The sequence below is a fragment of the Oreochromis aureus genome, linkage group 11 (assembly GCF_013358895.1).
Source record: "Oreochromis aureus strain Israel breed Guangdong linkage group 11, ZZ_aureus, whole genome shotgun sequence".
Classification (NCBI taxonomy): Eukaryota; Metazoa; Chordata; class Actinopteri; order Cichliformes; family Cichlidae; genus Oreochromis; species Oreochromis aureus.
In genome coordinates, this window is record NC_052952.1 from 7,950,559 (window position 1) to 7,974,235 (window position 23,677).

The 23,677-nt window shown below is 40.7% G+C and overlaps 1 protein-coding gene across 2 annotated transcripts; it reads right to left on the reverse strand.

Annotated features, from left to right (window-relative positions):
* Positions 1-371: 371 nt before the first annotated feature.
* Positions 372-22,205, reverse strand: LOC116329427 (tumor necrosis factor receptor superfamily member 11B-like). Of its 2 annotated transcripts, none has more exons than XM_039619152.1 (6): positions 22,039-22,205; positions 11,056-11,283; positions 10,158-10,302; positions 4,132-4,344; positions 1,975-2,199; positions 372-1,692 (listed from the first exon to the last, which is right to left on the reverse strand). In XM_039619152.1, the coding sequence occupies exons 1-6, from the start codon at positions 22,117-22,119 to the stop codon at positions 1,298-1,300; spliced, it is 1,287 nt and encodes a 428-aa protein (XP_039475086.1). In that variant the 5' UTR covers positions 22,120-22,205; the 3' UTR covers positions 372-1,297. The 2 variants fall into 2 exon arrangements, with proteins under 2 accessions (XP_039475086.1, XP_031607302.1); XM_031751442.2 differs by lacking the exon at positions 22,039-22,205 and adding an exon at positions 19,225-19,438.
* Between the last annotated feature and the right edge of the window lie 1,472 nt (positions 22,206-23,677).

Consider the following 23,677-nt stretch of genomic DNA (forward strand, 5'->3'; position numbering starts at 1 on the left):
AAGCTGATCTAATGTAGGTGACTCACATCAAAGTGGCTCTGTCAGGAAACTCACTGTACGCCTTGATCGCTAAGCTGGGGCAGACCAAATTCTTCTCAGTCAAGAGATCAGAAGTACAGATTGTTTGTTCCAGTCAGCCATTCAGTCCCCCTCCATCTCAGGGAAGGCACCCTTAGCGGATTTTAAAACTAAAAGCATTCAATATAGTTGATTTACCAGAAAAACATGATGTTTTGGGGGGGTTTTCAGACACATTTACCGTGAAAGTTATAGGTAGTTTCACCGATTTTCAAGGGTCCGGTAAAGCTGATACTGATATACTAGCTCATACATTTAACACTGCTGTGAAATCACAAGACTAAAATCATCTGTCTGTTCATTGCATATTTATAATGAAACAATGTATATTTACACACTGAATTTAGTCAGATCATTTTTCATCAATGTTCACAACTTAAACAAGCTTAAAAAGGACCAGTCAGGCACATATACAACAAAGATCATACACTTATAGTAAAAACGCGATACAATAAAAATATAAAACAAATATCACTTCATTAACTTGCAGCATTTGGAATCCAGTATTTCTAAGAAGTAATAAACATAAGCCTTTACATGTTCAGAAAGTAAAAATTACTTTTTTAAATAGAAAACAATTGCACTCCTTTGTACATTCATATAAGTGACAACTACAAAATAATAACGATGAGCTTTGCTTGTCAGCAGTCCAGAAGAAACACACCAACAAATGAGAAAAAATATTTCATTATGAAACCAAATCCTTCCTCTCAAACAGCGAGAAAGCAAAAATAACAACATCTGCCGGACCATTTTCTATAAAATAGCATTAATATTTACATCTTAAATAACATTTTTTTTTAATTTTTCACAGACTCCAGTCATGAAGTTCTAAAAAATCTTTTTTGTTTTTTCAAAAACCTTTTGTTTACATCCGTATTCAGTACACAGATGTGTGAACACCTCTTTTTTTTGTCAGATTCTTCCTTGCGGACGGTTACCGTGGACTGAGGGTGAAGTTATTAGTGCCTCGTTTAGATTACACAAAAATCAGAGAAGCAAAGATGAATTTATTTTTCCATCTTTCCTTCCATGTTAAAGTTAGGAAAAACCATTTTTAGGCAGTATATGCATAGCTTTGATATTATAAAGATCTCTCACTATTACAAAAAAAATGCACCTCCCTGCTCATTGTGTATCTTTTTAATGTTCCCTTTTTTGTCAGTGAAATAGTGTTTAATTATGCTTTAGGTTGTTTCTATTCGTACCTGTCTACTGCTTATTCATTTAATGGCTTATGGGCTTTAAAACACAATCCATCCTGAAGCATACTGACAAACATCTTCTGAAACATCTTTTGTGCCGAGGTGGTTCCAATAATGCGGCTGATCTTCTTCAGGCCTTTGAGCAGATAACGTGGTGCCTGTTGGTTGCGCAGGACCCTCAGACTGTGAGACAGAGCATTTGGCAGGTCCAGGTTGTGGTTTGCTTTATGCCAGAGGTGAAGAAGCTGCAGAATGTACTGCCTGGGGAGGCAAGAAGAGACCACGGCCCGGACATCCGCCTCCTTAACTTTCACTCCTGGCAAGCTGTTCGTTACCTTCATGAGGTCGTCGAGCGTCAGGTTTTTTAGACTGCTGCAGCGGGAGACCTTCCTCTCACAGTGGTTCACACCTTCAGATAAAGTATGTTTGCATTAGTACACCAATGCAAAAATTTAAATAGCGCACAGATATGTTAAACAGGGCAAAATAGCATGTGAGCACAACACTCAGATGCTGCTCATATGTGTGGTCAGTTTGTTTGCTTGATTTAAATATTCTCCTCCCCGTATTTTGAAGCTTGAGAAAGAAACTCACAGCAGCACATGAGCAACTGGGTCCACTGAGTCTTTTTTTTTTTAAACAAAAACCCAGTTTGTGCTGGTGCAGCATTTTAGTAAATCTCATTTTATACCTTGTATGAAGCCATACAGCTTGTCCTGGTCTTTGTTCTGCTCCCTCCACAGTCGCAGAAGGTGGAGAACCTGCTGCTGGGGAGAGCAGGTCTTCTTCAGCCTCTCCAGGCTCTTGCGATCCACCCTCTTCCCAGGAAGGCTGTCCAACAGTCGTTCCAGGGGCACCGAGGAAAGTCGCAGCGAGGCTAGCGACTGGAAAACTGCCTCCTCACAAAGAGTCACATCTGGAAAGACAAGGAAAGTGGGCTTGAAGACACACACATGCACAAAAGTTCTGGATGGTGATGCTTGACATCCATTTGCTTAAATTAACATTTTTTGCCTGTTACAAATGAGTAAATGTTCACAAGTAATAAAACAACTTTAGTAAATTCCAAACCATTGGCCTTATGTATCCCAGTATGACAAGCGGGCTGGTAGAGGGACACCTGCCCAAACATGGCCTAGCTTTTAGTACAAAGCTTGACATCTTAGTGCGATCAGCTATGTTAAACATATTTATGTCTTACTGGTTGTAGATCTTTTATTTTTCTCCCCTTGTTTAAATCGGTATCTGTAGATAACGCCAAACTAACCTTAGAAGTTCCCAACTAAGTCCCAATTGCACATTTGCGGAGCGATTCCACGACAGTTTGTGGTGGCACATTACCGCATGTTTGCACACTTTAAATAGACATCGCTGTGTAACTGACATTACACACTATGTTTACTGACGTAACAGTTTCACTATGTTTTGCTTATTCATCTGTGTCACTGCAACTCTTCAACCATAAAATCAACAGCAAAGACTCCGTAGTCTCCACTTTAATAACCTCAATTTGCAAGTGAATAAGGATGACTGGGAATCTGGGATAACAACATAGAGTAACTTTGTTTTCTTTTTTTTTCCTAATTGAAGGAAGTTTAAAATTAGATATAACGGATCTCAACACATGTTATTTCATCAGTTTACTTCTGCATATTTTTTGTGTTTGTTTGCATGTGTTTTGCGTATGTTTAGAGTGTTGCCTTGTAATTTGACCACAGGAGAACCACAGATGTCTTTTCTTTCTGTTCCTCATTGGCATCACTCCTACTAGCCAAGCCAAACTGTAGCCAAGTCTGTTGCTCTATATTTTCTAATGCACCCAAGCGAACATACTTCCTCCTGCTTTCGCTGAGGACACTCCCAACCGGACACACTTCATATGATGTGCAATTTCACATCCTTTTTATTAAAGATGATGTGAAATTACACCAAAATTCATGTTTCATGTTGCTCATTTCAGTAATATATGAGTGATGTAATTGCGGCTCGCTCCACAACTGACAGTGACTTCCTGGTGGCTTAACACCGACTTTGGGAATCCCAACTGCTTTCAATTTTACATTTTATGCTCAAAAACACTGTTAAGCTGTTCCAGGATTTGAAGCAGGCACTCTGCGGTGGTGTAGTTACCAGGAAGGCAATTTGTGAATGAATGTTTGAGGAGAGCATCACCCTCCCAGAGGGACCACAGCTTTGTGTGTTTTCGTCTAAGTGTGGCACATGAGTGTGCCAGGGTCTGTACATCTGCATGTGTGTGTTCTCCAGTGTCTGTGGTTTCTCACGGTCTGGGAATTTAGTGTCATACTTGCGGCTTCTCATCTCAAATTATCCTTCAGCATCTGTCACAGTCAAAGTCTGAGTAACAAAGAGCAACCAGCGTGCCTTGCGTCTCTTTTCGTGTTTGACTCAGTTTCCTCTGTTATTGTGTTTGGGGATGTGACAGTTAAAGGGGGTAATTGATCCATCATGGGTCTTTTTGACAACAATGCCATAAACATCCAGCATTCAACCCTTTGCTTTTCGCTGCTGTGTTGGTTTTAAGGCACGCAAGAATTTGCAAAAGATTGGAATCTGGACAGCCAACCTGACCGAGGAAATCCCCTGCCTTTAGGAGTGAAAATGACCACATGTTTGAAATAATTCACTTCAAGTTGATTTTTAAGTTGTTGACAGCTGAGGTTAACTCAACAACACTGGTGCATGTCTGTGTGTGCGCGTGCATTTATGTGTGTGTGTTGGATAAACACTGTGCTAATGATCAACCCAGAATCCAGGATTAGTCCTAAAACGTTCCATATGATTTTTTTCTGCAGCGCCATACCCAACATGACGGCGCGTATGTTCTCACCAGTCTGGCACAAAGTGTGATGAGAGCACTCCAGAGCTGCCTTCTTGTCCGGAGTGCCACACTGGCTGTCTGTAGTGGATGTGCCCCATCTCAGTGTCTTGAGGCCCAACTCTGAGCAGTTTGTGTGAGGCTGGCAGGGCTTGGTGGAGGAACCACCCGGGGAGAAATGACCATCAGGGCAAAGTTCACACACTGTGTCACTCACTGGCGTACCTGGAAGAGATTTACAAAGAGAAGTTTTGCAAATGAAAAGTGATAGAAGTGACACTTCTGAGCATGTGAGAAAGCACCTAACCACAGCTTTTTTTTCTCATCTACAGCTTCATCTGAAACTCAGCCATTTTCACCATTAAGCGCAAAAAGAAGCAGATGTGATTCTAAGAACCGCAGAGACATGTGAAAGCTCATCATAATGAGAACGTGTTTCAGAGAATGACTCATATCAGTCGTAGTCACTACACCGCCTTCATTCTATATCTTACATGCTCTTACTATGATGTCATGTGATTTAGCTGCAATGTGATTTGTCAGCTGATTTTTTTTTGCAGCAAAAGCCACTTCTAATAGTAATACATAGGCATGTTTTGAGAACTTTATTTTACAGTTGATTTACTATAATATGCTGTGACTTTAAAATTATATTTAGATACATGACTTTTTTTTTATAATCTCATTTGACAGTTGCCACAATAACATTACAGGAAACCATCACAACTTCTGGTATATGACCATCAGCACGCATGACAGTCCATGAAGTGGAACTAGTAATCACATCCTCATTTTATTTTGATCTTGAAGTGAAAGTGCGTGGGACGACAAGCCATGCTTATTTCAGATTTAACCTTTGATTAGTTTCCCGCAACTATGGTACAATGTGTCCTTTCTTGAAAACATATCGTCAAATAGGAAACCATCGCCTTATATGCATACAAAAAAAATCAAAAACGTTTCCTGTACGAGTCATGACAAAGCATGTACTGTGTCAGATGACAACGTGACAGCCTATAACTGTAGTATGACGGTTATATTTTATTGCTGACTTTAATGTCAATTTCTCAGAATTTCCTCTGCGGAAAAAAATTTAAAGAATGCATTTCAGCACTTTGCTAAAAGAAATTGCTTTAGATGTGATTAATGGTGCACATATTCTCGTTAATGTTTATTTAATACGAGGTTTACGAGTTATTGACTAAAGACTCTAGACATGTATAGATTAAACACATTGTATGAATAAAAAGTGAAACACTTATTCGATTCATTCATTCATTTGTTGTTCACCAAGGTTTTATTATAATGACAGCTTATAATAGCGATAATATTAACTACTACTATTGTTAGTAGTTGTAGTTGTAGTTTTGTGTGCAACTTTTGATGCTGCAGTTGTTCAGTCTGCTCTAGAAAACTGGTTTCCAAGTTAATTACTGCTGATTTATTTAATCAAGGAAGTCGTCACCTGACTAAATAAATGTTGAACAAAAATAAATCTTGGGTATTTTGGAAATTTTGATGATCTAACACTTGTTTGCCTAACAATATAATGATCAAACAAACATGGAAGAGGCAAAAAAACTTGTTGATTTGCACGCTGTTCCCCCCTCCCCCCGTACTGTCTACCATATCGATCGGATTCCAAAAACACAGATGAACCACATAGCAAATCCCATTCGGAGAATGACAAAGAATTCTAACCAGAAACAAACAATCAGGAGATCAAGGGGAAAAGGACGGAGTCATAAAAGGCTTGTGTTGTCAGAAGACTGACCCAGCATCCTGTGGTTTAACCACAGCTCGAGGCATTACATAATAAGTCTTTCAGCTTCAGTGGGGGGGGGGGGGAATCCCCTAAATTGCTGTCTCATGTCTGCTGATTGTGGATTAAGGTCAGTGGAATTTATGGAAAAAAGTACTGCAGGGGTCACATGATAACCACAATCAATGGAAAATGTTGTTTCATCCTTGTGATTTCTGGACTCTGGTCTAAAGTTTAACATGAAGTCATGAGAAGGTTGGTGTTAGTTTATGCTGTGGTTCCAGTACAAATACCAGATTCTGTGCACTGGTATGCTTAAAATCAGACTTTCTCACCAACAGTTCCTACTGACACACTAAGGAAGGAATCTGAAAAAAATATCAGATTGGATATCCACTATGATATTGACGCATGGTTACTGTATCAGGTGTTGATGGACACAATACCTCTTAAGCATGAATGATAGTTGCATGGACTCTCGCAGCTGCAGAACATTAAAAACTCACCAGTCACTTTATCAGTTCTTTGTCTAACTGCTCATTAACAGACATATCTGGTCAGTGAATAACATGGCAACTGGAGTTCAAACTAAACATCAGAAAGGGAAAGAAAGGTGATTTCAATGGCTTTAAATGGTTGGTGCAAGGCAGACCGGTCCAAGTATTTTCCCCAAAAAACTATCTCTAGGGTTTATAGAGAATGGTCAGAGGAGACTGAACAAATGTCTTTGAGCTTTTAGGAAGGCAAGAGGCATATCTGATGCTCTTCTGCATACCTCTTACGCTGCAGAAGACCACACCGGGTCCCACTCCTTTCATCTAAGAGCAGGAAGCTGAGGCTACAATTTGCTCACCAAAACAGAAGATTGGAAATTGTAGGCTGGTGTGATTAGCCTTGATTTCTGTTTAAACACTCAGGTTGTAAGGTTAGAATTTGATGTAAACATCATGAATCCATGGATCCGTTCTGCCTTGTATCAGTGGCTCAGATTGTTGTTGGTGCTGTTATGTTGTGGGGATATTTTCTTGGCACAATCTGGCTCCCTTGGTAACAGCTGATCATCATTCAAATGCCACAGTTTATTTTTGATGACCATGTCCACCCCTTTATGACCATCTTCTGGTAGGTGTTCCAACAGGATAATACATCTTGTCACAGTGAGTTCACTGGCCAGTCACCAAATCTCAATCCAGTAGAGCACCTTTGGGATGTGGTGCTCACAAATCTGCAGCAACTGTGTGATGCTGTCATGTCAACATGTAATCTGAGGAATGTTTGCAACACCTCCTTGAATGTAAGCCACAAATAAGGCTCCAACCCAGCAACAGCAAGGTTTACCTAACAAAGTGCCTGGTGAGGATAGATATATAGTAATTCCTATTACAGTTCTTTAAAATCTGCTGGCTGTGTTGTAGTAAACTGCTACTACGCAGAAGTCCATTTGGAGCCTCATGCCAACCAATGGACATGCATGGACCATCGCATATACATATACACAGAAACTACAGCATAATTTTAAGTCTTTGTACAGTCTGAGACATCATCACACTGACTGAGTTGAAACTGCCGGAGAAACTAGAAACTGTTGCATCACATTATTTCTAAGAGGAAGCACAGGGAGGACGAAATAAGTTGATGACTCATCGCTCAAGTTTCCTCTTTATGCTTTACAATTTGCATTATCAGGTACAAAAGGAACAAATGAGAAAGTGCTTTCACTCTTTCAAAATGTCACATTATCATCTATTGCTTACTTTTAAAACTGAAGACACCATACAAATGCACCGTACTGGGTAAATAATAATTTATCTGAGGGATGTAGACATAGAATATTCATAACACTCTGATTTAGCTTCTCTGATTTACATAAAAACTTTTGAACACTACAGGATGTGATAAAAAAAAAAGTCACAGATAAAGCTACACGGCTAGCTTTGTAGGCCTGGAATCAAAGGAAATGAGTTATAGCTATTATAACGATATATACATTTGCTGTGGTTCTTTTGGCGCACACTGAATGACACAAAGTAACCTGAATTCTAATTTTCTGAGTGATGCCAGTAGACAGTTTGTTTTCATGGTTTGATGAACACAGACTAAAGTGGACTGCGTCAGGTCAGACATGCTGTATATCAGTGTTAGAACACATAAAGATACATTTTGTGGAGAAAGGCTATAGTTACATATTTCACACCTTCAGGACATACTTGACTGTTTTATTTGCACAGACACTTTATGATGTCATGACTAACTCGTTAAGGTCTCCTATTGACTCAGAAACATTCATCATCAAGTTATTTTGCTTTTTCTCAACATGGACAAATGCATTTATGCGCCAGTTAGTCAGCTTAATGGTGCATATGTAGCGATAAAGTTGTTAAGATTGTTCTTAGCTACAACTTAACTGCCCGTTTCACACATCTAGCGCTCTAGTTCACAAGTACAACAAAGATGGGCCTGCATGTTTTAACAGCTACATCAAAAGCCCTGATAGCCTCTCAATGCCAGGAAACAGAGCAGGAGATGATGAAAATACCTCTGTGAGGAAGATACACAAACAGAGAAGTAGAACATTTCTAAGAAAGAAAGATTCACTTTAAAAAGTTTTTTCTCTGTGAAAAGGGAGATGCTCATCAGGAATGGGTTTGGTTCACATATTCGGAAGAAGAGGAAGAAAAACTTGTGTCTGGTGACATAATTAAGAACATATCAGAATGTGAAAATGTAACTGACGCATCTCTCTGCTTTATCAAAGTTCCTGACAGGCCAGTACAGTGTAACCCGCCCGGGAAATTTGTGAGATCGAAAGAAGATCAAAGAAAAGATACTTGTTACAGTGACACACAGACTGCGTGTCCCTTTAAGCACACATACTGCACTTTTCTCATGTTTACTCACTAAGATAAACCACTACAACTGTCTAGTTTACATGCAGGCTGAATTTTCTCTTGTGCTATTACAGACACCTGATGTCAGCGAAATCAAACTCCACTGTACACGCTGGGCTTCATACAGCACACTTAGAATTTAAATGGGCTGGACCAGTGAAAACCCCTTCCTATCAGTTTAACTACACATTTGATATGTGAAATATTATAATAATATAAAATCTGATTATTTATTTTAAAAAAGTATAACAGAGTGTTTCCCCCCGATAAAGGAATCCTGCAGTAAATGAAAGAAAGAGTTTATTTACTTGTATTTCCCACTGCTTATACTGTAAGAAATAAAAAAGTTCTGACAGCTTGTCACCACAGAAAGTTTTTGTTCATTAAAAAAATTTTTTTTTTATTTATTTATTTTACTGTAAAAAAAATTCTATAGTAGATCATTAAAAAAATGAATTTTTCTGTCATTGAATTTTTTATCTGTTATTTCATTACTTTGGTGGCGTATGGATGGCTCTGGGGGAGCGCTTTATCGGCAGGAAAAGCTGTAAAATGTATAAAAAATACAATTCAAATTCAAAAATCATCTCCTTTTCACATTTTCCAAAGATTTCCAGTGGGCTGGATTGCAGTCTTTGTCGGGCCAGTTCTGGCCCGCGAGTCTTATATTTACACTCCTGCTTTCTGGTAGCAATCTACTCATTTCAGTCCAATTTACACAAAGGTTTGATGTCACCCTGGAATCTCCTTTCTTTAGGAGGAAAAACACATTTGTTATATTTAATATGATATGAAAATAGTCTGAAATGTTGTAAATGATTGCCATTAATCATAAATTATTGATTGCTTTTAATATACATAACATCTGCAGAGGCCCATTTTTCCACTTGAGCGGCCTTTTGTACAGCTGGAAACAGTTTTTCTCATTAAACAAGCAATGATTTGGCTAGTTGCAGGACCACAGCAATAGCTTCACAGACCGCTGCCTTAACAGAAGTAGTCTGAGTTAACCACAAAAAAAGAAAGCAGGAGGAGTCAGTGCAAAATGCCTCCCAGGTCCTTGACTGGCAGCTTCAGGAAATGGTGGTTTGTGAAAGAAGTGGTGATTTTTTTTGTAGAACAATAAATTTGCAAAATGTTGCACCAGAGCAACAGCTGCTGAAAATGGGCCTCAGTAGCAATTTGATAAAAAAAATCATTATCTATTTAGGATTGTATTAATCCTTAACTGCCTTTTGCAGAATTTCTGATCAGTTTTCAGTTTAAAAAAAATCAAAGCATTTTGTGGAAGTGTTTGTGCTGTCCTAACCAGCGGTTTCGTATTTCAAACAGTTTCTATATAAACTGCTCAGTCTCAGCGATATTCTTAATGTAGATGTTACTCTTACCTAAAGCTGCCACTCCATATCCAGGTGAACAGGCCTTGTGTGCGATACAGAACTCTATCACTAGGTGGAAACCTGGAGCACATTCGCACAGCTGATCATGAGTGCTGTTGCACTGCTGCTTCACTAGCTGTCTCTCCTTACACACCTAAACGGGAACACAGAGACGATGACGGTCACACATGTGAAGCTGTAAAGCTGCACACGCACAGAAAATGTAAGTAAAAGCTTATTTGCATGTGTTGCTATAAACAGCACAGCAGTTTACACCAACGCATTACACAGAGATCATGAAGAACATCATGCTTCTGCTCTGCAACTTGTCTCAAATATCATATTAGTCTGTTGGAAAGATAAAAACTGAAATGTAAAAGCATCACAAAGCAGGCATGTTAACAATACAAGGAGTATCATGAAAAAGCGGTGATTGCATAATTTATCTGGAGTTGCAGAGGAGAAACATCAAAACTCTGGGGGAAGATCATTCTACCACAATGAGCAAACTGGGACTTTCATTTTTAGTAACAAAAACTGAAGTGGAAATACTGGCTTAAAAAAAAGACAAATGCAGCACCAAAACATAAGTAAACAGTAAGGTCATGCATCTTGGGAAAAGACACCAGCAAAGCCACATAAAAGCACCACTGAAAAAACTAAAGGTATGTGCATAATTTCTGACCAATCTTTGATTTCAGCTCTGGGAAATTCTTTTAAGTATGAGACGATACATTGACGAGATCTTTTTTTACTACAAAATCCAGTAATTGTCACAAAAACCAGTCAGTCACGGTGCTGAACACACAACAAAGGAACCATTATCGGCCTTGTGAAACATGTAGACCTAGTTTCTATTAAGAACAAAAACTAGAACTGAATGTTAGGTTGATGGCCTCATACGTACCGAGGTGCAGTACTGGCATTTCTCCCCCCAGTGCCAGTTCTCGGCAAAATGCCTCTCAGGACAGGGCTGGCACTCTGTGGGCATGTCGGCAGTGCAGTGTCGTTTCACCGCTGTGCCAGGTGGGCACTGGTTACACGTGAGGAATGCGGATGTCGCGGGGTCACGGTGCAGGTACGTCAGTTGTTCAGCTTGCTGCTGAAAGGCCCAGGAGAGAGAAGCTGTCAAAAGCTGCAAGAGAAAGAAAGCAAGTCACTTCAGGAACTGACTCAACAGCAGTGACAAAATCTCTAATGAAACCCATCTCGTGAACAGCTTCACTTTGGCAAAAGAATCAAATATTTTTATATTTTGGAGCACTCGCCAACCCAAAGATTCCAGTAAGAATGAGTTGAATGCAAGGTCAGAGCAGTAAAGCTCCTGGTGGACATAAGGTCCTGAAGTTTTTTCTGGTCCTCTTCAGAGTGCAGTTCAGAAAATCAGAGGAGACTAGTTTCCCTGAAATTGATTACTCTATAGGGACAAATTTTCAAGAATAGCAGCAGTGTATTTTAAACTTTCGGGACAGTAACGTCCCTTTTTTTTGCCTCAACTCGTCATTATTTTCAGTAAATGCTTTTTGTTGATCTCAACTTTTAGGATTAATAAAGGGATCAAAATGATTTTATTGGCCTTCTGGCATCATTTCTCATCTGTTTGACTTTAATCCAAAGCTTTTTAAATGAATTCAGATGTTTCAGTCATGCCAAAATTTTCTACACATTGAAATAAAAGAAGTGTATGACACAGGATTACAGGCATTAGTTGTGCAGCCTTGTGTTCTCTGCCCTCACTAGCAGTTCCCTACCCATGCCGGCAGCCCCATAAGCTCGGCTGCTTTGCAGCTGAAAAGCATCTGATGTGATTCAGAGGTGATCTATCGCACTTTAATACTGCCCCAGATTAAGATCCACACCACACCCACACTCTCCTCAGCCACCCAAAAGCAGCCCATCGTTATGGATACTCTGTAAAGTGGGTGGTTTTCAGCGAGGCTCTGACAAGCCTGTGTAACTAATGCACAAAAACAAGCCCATGTATCATCGCCTAGGCAAAAACTGAAACGCTTGGGTCATTTCTAAAATATGAGATATCAGTTGGTGAGCATGTTTAACATGGAGCCAATCTAGCCGGTCGAGGGCACATGCAGACCAGATGTCACACATTAGGCTTCTTCCACTCAAAGGCCCTTAGCCATTGGTTCTTTGGACTTTCCCGTTGGCCCGGATATATCCTCACTGCTTGGACGACTAACCAACAATAGACCGTCTTGTATTGTGTGCGAGTGTGTGTTTGCATGTGGTTTCTTGCTTCATATCATGTGTGCATCTTCAAAAATAAATGAATTTGTATGACAAACAACTAAAAAAAAACTCCCATGTTTGTGTGTGCAGGGGTGCGAGCATGCAGGAATGCGTGCGTGTGCGTGTGTATATGGGTGTGTGCGTGTTGGTCGATGTTCATGTCCAATTACCATCTTCCTCAGAGCTGGTTTGTGCGCTCTGTGGTCTCCTGGCTGCCGTTCATAAAGAGTACTGTTGGAGGTTACTGGGCTTTCCCCATTCACCACCAGAATACAAAACAGTCACCCACTCTGTTCTACAGATTACCCGCAGCACACCACTGATCTCCTTCCTGCGTGCATGCATTTGTGCTTATCCAGTTCACCTTAGAACTCGTAGCCACAAAAAACAGTCGACTTTGTGTAAATGAGCATGCAACTATAGGACCGCTGGAAAACCAGAATGTGTGTGTGTGTTACATGATGACTGCCTCTGTATCCTTTAATCAATATTGAAGAATTAAAAGAAAAAAGGTCTTTTCACCAGAAATCTACGCGTTTATGAGTGGGTGTGAGTTTGGGAGAAACAGTGTGCAGTACAGCTGCGACTTCCCTATCCTGCCACATGTTACTGAACAAACTGCTCGTTCTACAAATGACTTTGACGTTTTTTTCCTAAGCGTCACTGCGTTTACGTCCACACTACTACTCTACGTGCACCCTGCATATACGCGTTTCGTTTTTATTTGTGTCATCTTTTTCTGTTTCCCTTTCCAATGGTCATCACGGAGGAAGACGGCAAAAATAGATGAATGGGTTTCGCACACCATAATAGAAACCTAACATCAAACAGCCTGGAGAGCGCAGTGCTTTTCCCAGCAAAACCTATCGACCTCTTCCACCGAACGTTCAGTGGAAGGCTTTCATCAGCGACTTGCTGAGCAGTAGCATGACTCTGTTTGTAGTCTGGGTGGCCCCAGCAGGATTCAAACCCATAATCATAGTCTTACTCCTTAAATTAAGAAATGTGTATATACACTCCATTAAGCCCAGAGACCAAATCCAATTGATTTAGAAACAGGAGAGTGGAGTATGCTGAGTGACTAACAGAGGATCACCTGGATCATCCAGGTGTGGTTTACTGGCAGGACAGTCCAACTCTCGGTCAGAGCCCGTGATAAGTGCTTGCCCCTTTTGTTTCAGAAATCCTTCAAATGGCACAATAGCTCGCCATGTGCATGCTTGTCCCTCCCTCTGTCTGTCTATATGTGCTTTCTGCGTCACAGTTAAAGTCATGTCCTGCTTTATTTTAACAATCTGCTTCATTCTGTATCTTTTTTGTAGTTGCTGTCTTTGCCTTTATTTTACCACCTTTGTAACTGATTTCCACCTCCCTACTAGTTTCACCTGTGTTCTATCAGTCATTTAGTGCTCTTTGCATGTAGACTGTATAATCCTGTCTTTCCCCTCTGTATCCCTATCATCCCTTTCATCCTGCTTAAGTTTAGGTTTTGATGTCTAGCGCTAGTACCTAGTTTTGTTGGACTCTCATGCACCTTTTGTTGATTTTGATCTACCAAAGTTCACTTTCTTATTTTCTGTCCTTGTTGTCCTGCCTTTAGTACTTTTTGTGAAACAAGTTTGATTTGCCTAAATCTGTGACATGCGAGCACAAAGCAGTGACAGGAAATGTATAAAAGGTAAAAAAAAAATGAATAAAATAAAGTACAATGATGCTTTTTGGGTTTGGTCTGAGAAATGCCTCGGCTGTGCAGTGCACCGCTACACAGTACATGTGTTCAGTGCACAAATGCTTTCGTCATCTTCAAAGTGAATGAACCAGAGGCCTGAGGAACAGATGTAGCAGACTTTAAAAAAACAAAAACAAAGTAAAATTCAAGGCCAAACCTCATAAAGTATAACAAGTGTTTGACAACAATTAGAGTTGTTGAACAGATGTATAACTCCGTATTGAAAGATTATTGCATATACAGATGTTATCTCTTAGATCATCTGACTGCATGTACGCTGTATTGTTTTTCAGAGAAGGTTCTGGACATTATTTAAGGCACTTCCTGCTTTCTGGTCACTTTCTGATGGGCAGCACTAAATTATCCAAACCACTCAGCACGGTAGCTTTCTGCTACTGAAGAAGAGAAAATGTCAACTTTTTAAACATTAACTCACTGGGATGGACGTCCTGTGGAGCGTGTGACTCCATCGATCAACAGCTATGAAAGATACTGAACTTTTCACCCGTCTGTCTCCTTAGAAGCTGCCATCTGATGACATCATGGATGACCACGGGAAATCTAAATTACACAGCAGCTAGGGGCCACTGACAGCCATAATTATAATGTTAGCATCATCAGAGGAGTGCTTAGCAAGAGACATATCCTATTTGGAGCTCAGCCAGCTCAGAGGAGAAAATCAAGGGTTAAGGTATGGAGGTGGTGATAATTTTCTAACATTCCAGTGCAAAAGCCCTTGAGCAAGGCAGAGCAGCTGCTACATGTAAATGATTGCAAGCGACGCCATAAAACAGCTTGCTGGAAAAGGAGGCTCAAAAAGTTCCCACATTTCTGTGGATTAAACTAAAAAGTGAGAATAAAACAGTCTATATTTATACTGGATAAACCCGCTTCATCAGATATAGTTTGCTTATATAATCTGTGCCAGCGAATCCCGTTTGAACTGAGCTGAGCAAAAAGCTTCGTGTTTATGAGGAGAAGTTTCTACCAATGCTTTAACAGAGAACATGTGCTGCTTTAAGACATGTTTTCTCTTTAATAAAGACAAAACAAACAGCGGGAGTGGGTTCCATGCTGTAGAGGGTGGTGACAGACATGGTTATATTGGATCAATAGCGACTCAAAAGCGTCTCACTTGTGCTAGCTACCCACAACATTCAACACAAGTGATACCCAATCCAGTGAGCTATTTACTGGCTCTGAGATTAAGCGAGCAGAGGCACACACTTTTCATGTTTTGTTTATCTGTCACTGATCTATCACTATGATGACATACTTTGACTGGAACTATGTGCATATCTATTGCGCTGAAATAAAGCAGTTTATTGGGGCCTTTTTTACGTCCTCTCTGACTGAATTTGTTTGTGAAGAGGTGAGGTCAAACAGGTCAGCTAGCACGAAAAAGGCAAAAAATCAGTGTCCTATCGCTAACCGAATGCATTTCATTTGTGCTGATGTGCTCCGAAGGGTTAAACTACAGGATAAAGTGATTCAAATGTTTTTTTAAAAAAGAGGTTGGGAAATTTTAATGCGATTTAGTAAATCACAATTGCATTATGAAGCAGAAACACAATACTTTGTGTTGCTCGTGGAAATGTCAAAAATCTGTCCAGGAGAAATTAGCCACAGTGTTTAACTAACTTGCTGCAGATAGAGTTTGAACTATGCTGAAATGCAGCGCAAAAAAACAGACTCCGTGCTCGGTTTGCCTGAGGTCAGCTTTAAATTCATGGCATGAGGAGAAGAGCTGTGGCACAAAGGGATCAAACCACATTGCACCAGCTTATCCACCAGGCACATGGATTCAGTTAACTGCAGAGCGCAGGTGGTCTGAGGGGGGATTCCAGCCTGTGCGTGTGTGCACGTGCCTGCGCATGCATGTGTGCCTCTGTGGGTGTGTGCGCAGGTCAGTGTCTTTTTTCACTTATGCGACACACGATGCCACACCACATCAAGCAGTCTCTGCTCGGTGCGCTCACACCATGTTCTCACGCTGGAGAAACTTCTAATCTCTAACTGGCTGCTAGAATATTTTACAGATTAACCTAAATTACTGAGTCGTTTATGCACGAGAGCTAATGTTTATCGTGGATATTGTGTCAAGACGCTCTAACCCAGAAAGCGTGCTGCCGTGCAAAAATCTTTCTCAGTCTGAAGGAGCCTTTCATTGTGATTTTTGCTGGGGTTTTTCTCTTTATTGTAAAAATGTTAAACAGAAAATATTTGGGCCATTGGATAAACACACAAGCATGCAAACTGTCCCAGTGATGGAACTGTTATTTGAGAAAGTTCTTTATAGTTCTTTAGTTAAAACTCTGCAATAACTGAGCTATTTAAGACCAAATCTGATCACTTTTTTGAGTTGCTACACCAGCACAACATTTTTCTTCTAAAGGTCCCCAATGGATTCAATGAAATAATGGCTGACTCTGTGCCTCTAAACAAGCGCTGTTCAAGTATCTCGTAGCTATTCCATCAATTTCTCCAGATCCTGTAGTTTTATGCTGTGATCATATGGAGGGGCCCAAGCCCCAGAGTAGAAACCTTACTTTTTCTACTTCTGTGATTATCTGGACTGTTGTAGTTTTTACTAATTTAAACATTTGTGGTTGTTTTTATTCCTCTGCTTGCTGAAACCAAACCAAATAAATCAAACTGTTCTCGTGTTCTTACACATCTAATGTCAGGTAATCTTTTACTACAGAAATTTGCATCATATCGGTCATGCTGTTTTTAGAATGATTCATACAGTAGTAAGAGATAAACAGCAGGCTCTCTTTCTCCTCTTTGTATCCATTAATTGCTCCATCCCACCCGCCCCTCCCTAGCCACCCCAGGCTCCCACACACAAACTTCTGCTATCAATACCTACTGTTGATGGAAACGGGAAGTTAGGTGTATGGAAGTAACCTTCGGAGGCAATTGTTGCTTTCTGAATAAACATTTGCACTTGTTTGTTTAAAACATGTTGCTGTGGTACCCGACTCTGTCTTTTCCCGCCATTCCTCACCCTTTCTCCAGTGTTTGGCCAAGTGAGCTGTCTGTAGCTTCTTCAGCCTGTGTGTGAACCTGCGGCTATGTTTGAGGAAGTTGCTGTTGCTAATGCCAACGGCCACAGCAGAGCGTAAAGTGGAGGTGGCGTAAAGATAAAGAGAACACAGATAGTAGATAATGGATAATAACAAAGGGGGAGAAAGCATGTCCCTGCATGAAGATTAGAGGTAGGATTATCCAACCATGCTGGTTAACAGTCATGTTGACACACTGACAACAACAACAGATTGACTACCTGCTGCTCTGACAGTGGTGCGTTATTTTTGCCCTTTTAAAGAAAATGACTGTTTACATATTGAAACATGTACCTTCATAAAAGCAGGTTGACAGGATGAACTATTCCACTGGCATCATGCTGGGCAAGGACCCAAACAATTTTTTTCTGGAGACAACACAAGCACATGTGTGAGGAGTATGCTGTGCAACAGGAAGAGCACACAGGTGCTGGAGGTGTATTTAAGACCCAAAATTGCAGTGTCCATTTACCACAGAATTGTTTTTCAGACAGACTGCAACCAAGCCTGGCTGACAGGCAGACAAACAAGCATGTCATGTGGTGGATTCAGAGGAGATGGAGATGTTGGCTGGATGTTGTCAGTCAAGACTGACTGAGTAAACAGTTGCCAGAAAGTTGCCCGTCTTACTCACCAAATGACTGATGTACTGGCCGACTAACTGAACGATGCATAAACAAAAGAGCAGAATATTTGCCTATTTTAGGACAGGCTACACTGAGTTAGAGGAACTAATCTGTACTGAGTATCACATTATATGGTCATATAAACTACTATTTCACAGGCTTGTTCGCTGAATTACGCACAAACGACACACATCTTCCTAACTGACCATGCTTGGCAAAAAAAAAAAAATCTCTCTTTTTCCTGCACTCTCACACAAACGCAAACAGCACAGGCCACAAGGATATTAGATCAATGTTTTGGAGCTACAGAGTTTTATCTGTTTCTGGACTGATACCTATCTTGAGCATACATGAACATATGCAAAACCTGAAAAGGCCCCGACACAGGACGGCATGCAAAACACACCAATGGAAACAACTGATGTAAGCTCAGAGGCAAACATCAAAAAAAAGAGCAAAATGGTGTAAAGTCAGACGCACTGTACCATCTGCTGGGAATTCACCGTGCCACTCTGCTTTTGGAGGATAACATTTTATTCATTTTAATCACGCTGTATTAAAAGCAATGAAATACTAGCAAGAGTCAACTTTAATTTATCTGAGAAAATTATAGATCGTGTTTGAAGATGTAGAGGCTGCACAGAGCAGTGAATAAAACATGAGCTTCATTCATTACCAAAAGCAAACAAATCCCAATATAAACAACACTGGACAATTTACTTTAATAGCTCTTTAAAAAAAAAAAATGTAATCCTAACATAGCTCTAAAACATACTACTAATATATCTGACGCTTTCTGCTATTAGCATAAACTAGAAACAACACACCATAAAATGGGATGCAAACTCATGCAGCAGCTACACAAACTAGATTGTCACATGAGTCTCATATGGAGAAAGGCAGCCAAGTCTGAAAAGCAACAATATGCTCACATATTAATGCATCTATTAAAGCCCGATATCACCTATCATCGCAGCATCAAATACCAGGACCGAACAATATTTAGGGGTACACTTCGATTGTGGCGCACAGCCTAATAACTGGCCCTGTCATTAATGGGGGATCATCAAAGTACCTGAACAGAGGCGTGCTGCACAGAGGGAACATGTGGTTGGCAAATATTTAGCTTTTCCTTATCTAGCCCTTAACGACAATACATGCAAGTCGCTGTATTCAAATTATGCCAAACTACTACAGATCTCCAGATTTATTCCAATTTCTGAAATCTGGAATCTATGTATCGCAAAATCCAACTAAGGATCAGCAATTTAATATATTTAAACACACACACACCAAAAAAAAGAAGGAAAAAGAAGAAGATGAAAAAGCCATTCCTTCAGAATAAAGTGCTCCTCTACTGCTGAGCATATCCAAGGAGCGGAGCTGCAAACACTTTGGTTACTCACCACCATCAGTTTCATCGCCGGTTTGGATTTGGCTATCCGTGAGCTCATCTTCTCTGCGTAAAAGCGAACTGCGGTATGACGGAGTCTCCATCAAAGAGCCTTTACTATATACAGGAGAGAGCGAGAGAGAGAGAGCATGTGCCCACCCACGTTTTCCAAAGCACTGCCTTCTTCCCTCCTCGTTCTCCGATTCTAAAAATAAAGTGGAGCATCCATCGGAGCTGCTTCGCGAAACAGTGGATGGCGTAGGCGACATCAAAGAAAACAACTTCCAAACCTATCTTGCATGAGGTGGGTTCGTTCATGAATTAAACCAAGTTTGCTGGGTTTCTTAAGCGATACAAATATTCCCCCAAAATATTTCCTAATAAATATGTCACATGTTCTAAATTGAAAGGTCACCCTGCCGCAGCCAGGTTGCACCTAGCTAGGCCCAGGACATAATTACATTCTGGAACAAAGCTGCAAAAGTATGTTTCCATGCACGTTGTGCAGAAGTGTTTACATGTAAAAAATGTTAAGCACCTAATTTGACAAGCTAAAAAGCACAAAAAACCCACATAGCTTTAATCAGTGTGAATAAAGAAGACTCTTCCAGAATAAATGTTTTGAGTCCTGGTTTGACATAATGTAAACACGATGATTGACGCGTGTTTATTTGGACCAGCCAAAATCATTTAGCTAGAGTGGTTGCGCTTATTTGAACATCCCACTGAGGAAAAGTACAATTAAACACCAAAAATATTGTTTTTCTCAGAAGGTTAACCATCACAGCTTGTGTAGGGTGAGCAGAAAAGCACAAAGAACTTCAGCTGCCCGCTTTAAACTTCATTCTACATAGAAAGCAAATAAGGAGCTCTTGCAAAAAGATTGTGAATGGATGATGTCATCGGATGACAAACTAGGGAATTAAAGATTTAAAAAGAAAAGCAAATGAAGGCCTTAACCAGAAAGAAGTTCACCCATATTTCAGACAAAATCCATGATGAGTTACGTGTAACTCACGCACATAGTAAACCCAAAAGGCCACACACCCATGCTGTGATCTCAGTGATGCTGAATCGATATCCACCTTCCCCCGAAAGTCCCAAAACAGATCTGGTTTTCCGTTTGTCATTTTGTATCCGCTTAGCATCCACCCCATTCAGAAGAATGACAAAATGTCAAAGCCCGCTGCCGTGACGTAGAAGCGCAAGGTTTCAACGTAAGCAGAGAAAATACACACGGCACACCCACTGACCGGTGTCCAAGGCATGTGACCGAAATGTTAGTGGTGAGGTCACGGCTCACCACAATACGACCAATGCGACACACACAAACGCACACTCGCACATTCAAATGCATACTTTAAGAAAAGGATACAAAAATACACATGCTGTGCAACTCTTTCAGCACTGAGGTAAGGGTACACCACAACAATAGTGGAGCAGGAGCTGGACGTCCAACCTCTCGAGCACACACACAGGAACGCTTGAACGGCGAGCCTTTCTGACGTGCTAGTTGGCGCTGAGGTGTGGAGTGTATTCGCAGGGTAAACGTGGGTGTTAAGAGGTGAAGTGGAGCATGACCGCTCCACCGACACACATACACACACATCTAAGTCACACAAGTGCAATTCGCTGACTTGTCCTATGCCCATAAATTGCTGGCTGGTTTTGGCCTGTCAACGGTTGTACTACAGTTATTTTTAATAGCCTGTCAAAATGTACTCAAGGCTAGGTCTCACTATGTGTCTGTGTTTCTGCATGCATATATTGCATATGAATGTAGAAAGAGTGCTAATACTTTTTTAAAGGGGGGGAAAAATCAGTGTGTATGCGGACAACAAAGGACAATCTGTACAACAAGCAGAAAGTTTCAAGTAACCCTAAAGGTGATGCTTGATACGCACAAAAAAAGATGTGGTGATTACCTAACTGTAGCATTTTATCATCTTTTTATCAAATCTCTGGCAGGTGCTCCACTTCTCACAGCAGCAGTACCACTATTGTTTAGGACCATGGCAACTTCTCTTTAGCAAGTACTGTCTGGGTGCATGGCATACGAGGCTGTGCGTGCCTGACCTGACTAACCCCATGGATGTCTGAGTGAGCTGCCCAGTGCTGTACCCACCTGAGACCAACTCATTTCCATAACAGATTTCATAAACGAATGAGTAAAAAAGGGAACTTGTAACTGTTATTGTGTTGGCAGTGTCACCTGAAGGCTGAAAGTTACAAAGAGCTCTTTTAATATGTGCAATGAAAACTTTTGACCTAATCATGCAAATAAAGGATAACTGCAGGTAACCAGAAGCAGAAGACAATCAAAACCCTGGAATTAACTGTAGCAAAAACCCCACCTGGAAAAAGTGAACAACATGTTGTTATGGTAGCAACTGAAGGGTAAACTTGCAAAACATCTAAATGCTGATGTAGCAAAAGCTTTGATTTTAATTAGATTTTAATTTTGATTTTGCATGTTTGCAGATTTTCACACTAATTGCATAGTTAGCCATGCCATTAGAGGCCGATCCACTTTGCGATTAGAGTCCACAAAGTGTCTTTATGCAAGACAAATGGACCCCTAATTTAGCAGACATGTCAGCTCACTGCCATTGGTGTATGTGTTTGTGTGTCTACGTCCTTGAATAAGAAACACATTTCAAAGCTGCTTTTAAAACCTTGCTAAGGCTGAACAAGGGCAATATAAGTGCAAATCATTTTAATAGTCTGTGAAACTATATATTCAGTCAACTGTAGTAAATTTAGTTCCACACTTCATCGGGGGCCTGGTAAATTAGTTTCACCATGTTCCTCACAATTGCACACTCACCCTGTTCTGAGCATATTTCGTTTTCCTCCTTAAATAGAATTTTCCGCTGCTGTGACAGGAAGTCTGCAAAGTTTCATCCATCCATTCTATTCCACTTATCCTTATCGGAGTAACGGGAGGGCCTGTAGCATCCCAGCTAATGTGGGGTGAGAGGCGGAGTACACTCTGGAGAGGTTGCTAACAGAAAGCGACAATCATTTGCACTCACTTTTATACCTACAGGCAACCTAAGTCAGGGGTGGGCAACTCCAGGCCTTGAAGGCCGGTGTCCCTGCAGGTTTTAGATGTGTCCTTGATCCAACACAGCTGATTCAAATGGCTAAATTACCTCCTCAACATGTCTTGTAGTTCTGCAGAAGCCTGGTAATGAACTAATCATTTGATTCAGGTGTGTTGACACAGGGTGATATCTAAATCCTGCAGGACACCGGCCCTCGAGGCCTGGAGTTGCCCACCCCTGCCCTAAGTGCATGTCGTTGGACTGTGGGAGGAAGCTTGAGTATCCAGAGAGAACCCACACAGACACGGAGAGAACATGCAAACTCTACACGGAAAGGTCCGGGCCAGATGGTGGTTTCAAACAACCATGCCACCGTGCTGCCAAGTCTATTGAGTCAATTATTGAATTGTGTCACTGAATGTCATTTTTGACCATTACACGTAGTTAGTGAACAACATTCAAATAATTTTAGTTGCAAATATTGATTGAATTATGAAACAAAAATGTTTATATTTTATCAAAACATCCTTCTTGGTCGTTAATAATAGTAACATGAAGGCGTTATAATAATAAGTTACATTAGTGAAGGTGTGATATGGTTTAGATAAGGTTTGCAGCATCTATTGAACAGTGGTGTTTAGTTATACTGTAGACATCTAAAACTGTTAGTTTCACTTGGGTCATCTTAGCTCTGCTCTAAGTTAGTGGGCTAAGGTGATGTTAATGCAAAAGGTTTTCAGTAAAGCCTGGCCACATCACTTTAATCTCTGTTGTTGTACAGACACAAAAGAAGAAGCATGTTGCCCTGTTAAGGATCTTGACCTTCTCATATTCTACCCTCTGCCTTCATGCGGTCCACCTCAAAGTTCTTATTTCAGGACATTTTATATCTCTCACTGCCTGGGCCCCTCAGATGGAAATCACAGTGGACAAGACTTTATTTTACTAACTGATGCAAAAGCCTCAACAGGATACTGAAATCATCAATGTGGAGCAGAAATGCCTACAGAAAATGTGGGTGCGCTGGGGGCAGCGCAGGGTTGTGAGTCAGGGCAGATTATAAACAAGGTCGAGGGGGAAAAAAGTGAGGGTGAGACCGATGTAGCTGGGCTTTCGATGGCTTACAAGCAACACACTGAGTGTCTGTAAAGCGAATGAAAGAAAGCAGTAGCAGAAAGAAACAGCGAGACAGGCATGAAAAAAAGGATGAGGGTTCCAGCAGACTTGTGCCCAGCGTTGGAAGCTTTGCCAGTCAAAGCAGTGAGTCACATGTGACCTTGGGAGAAGAAATAACACTAGAGGGATCCCTGGATTTCCACGGCAGCTGATGTGGTTACCTTGTTTTCTCTGGTGAGGTTTCTGAAAATGATTTAGGGGAAACTCTTTTCTTCTTCTTCTGAACTGCGTAGTGTCAAGATG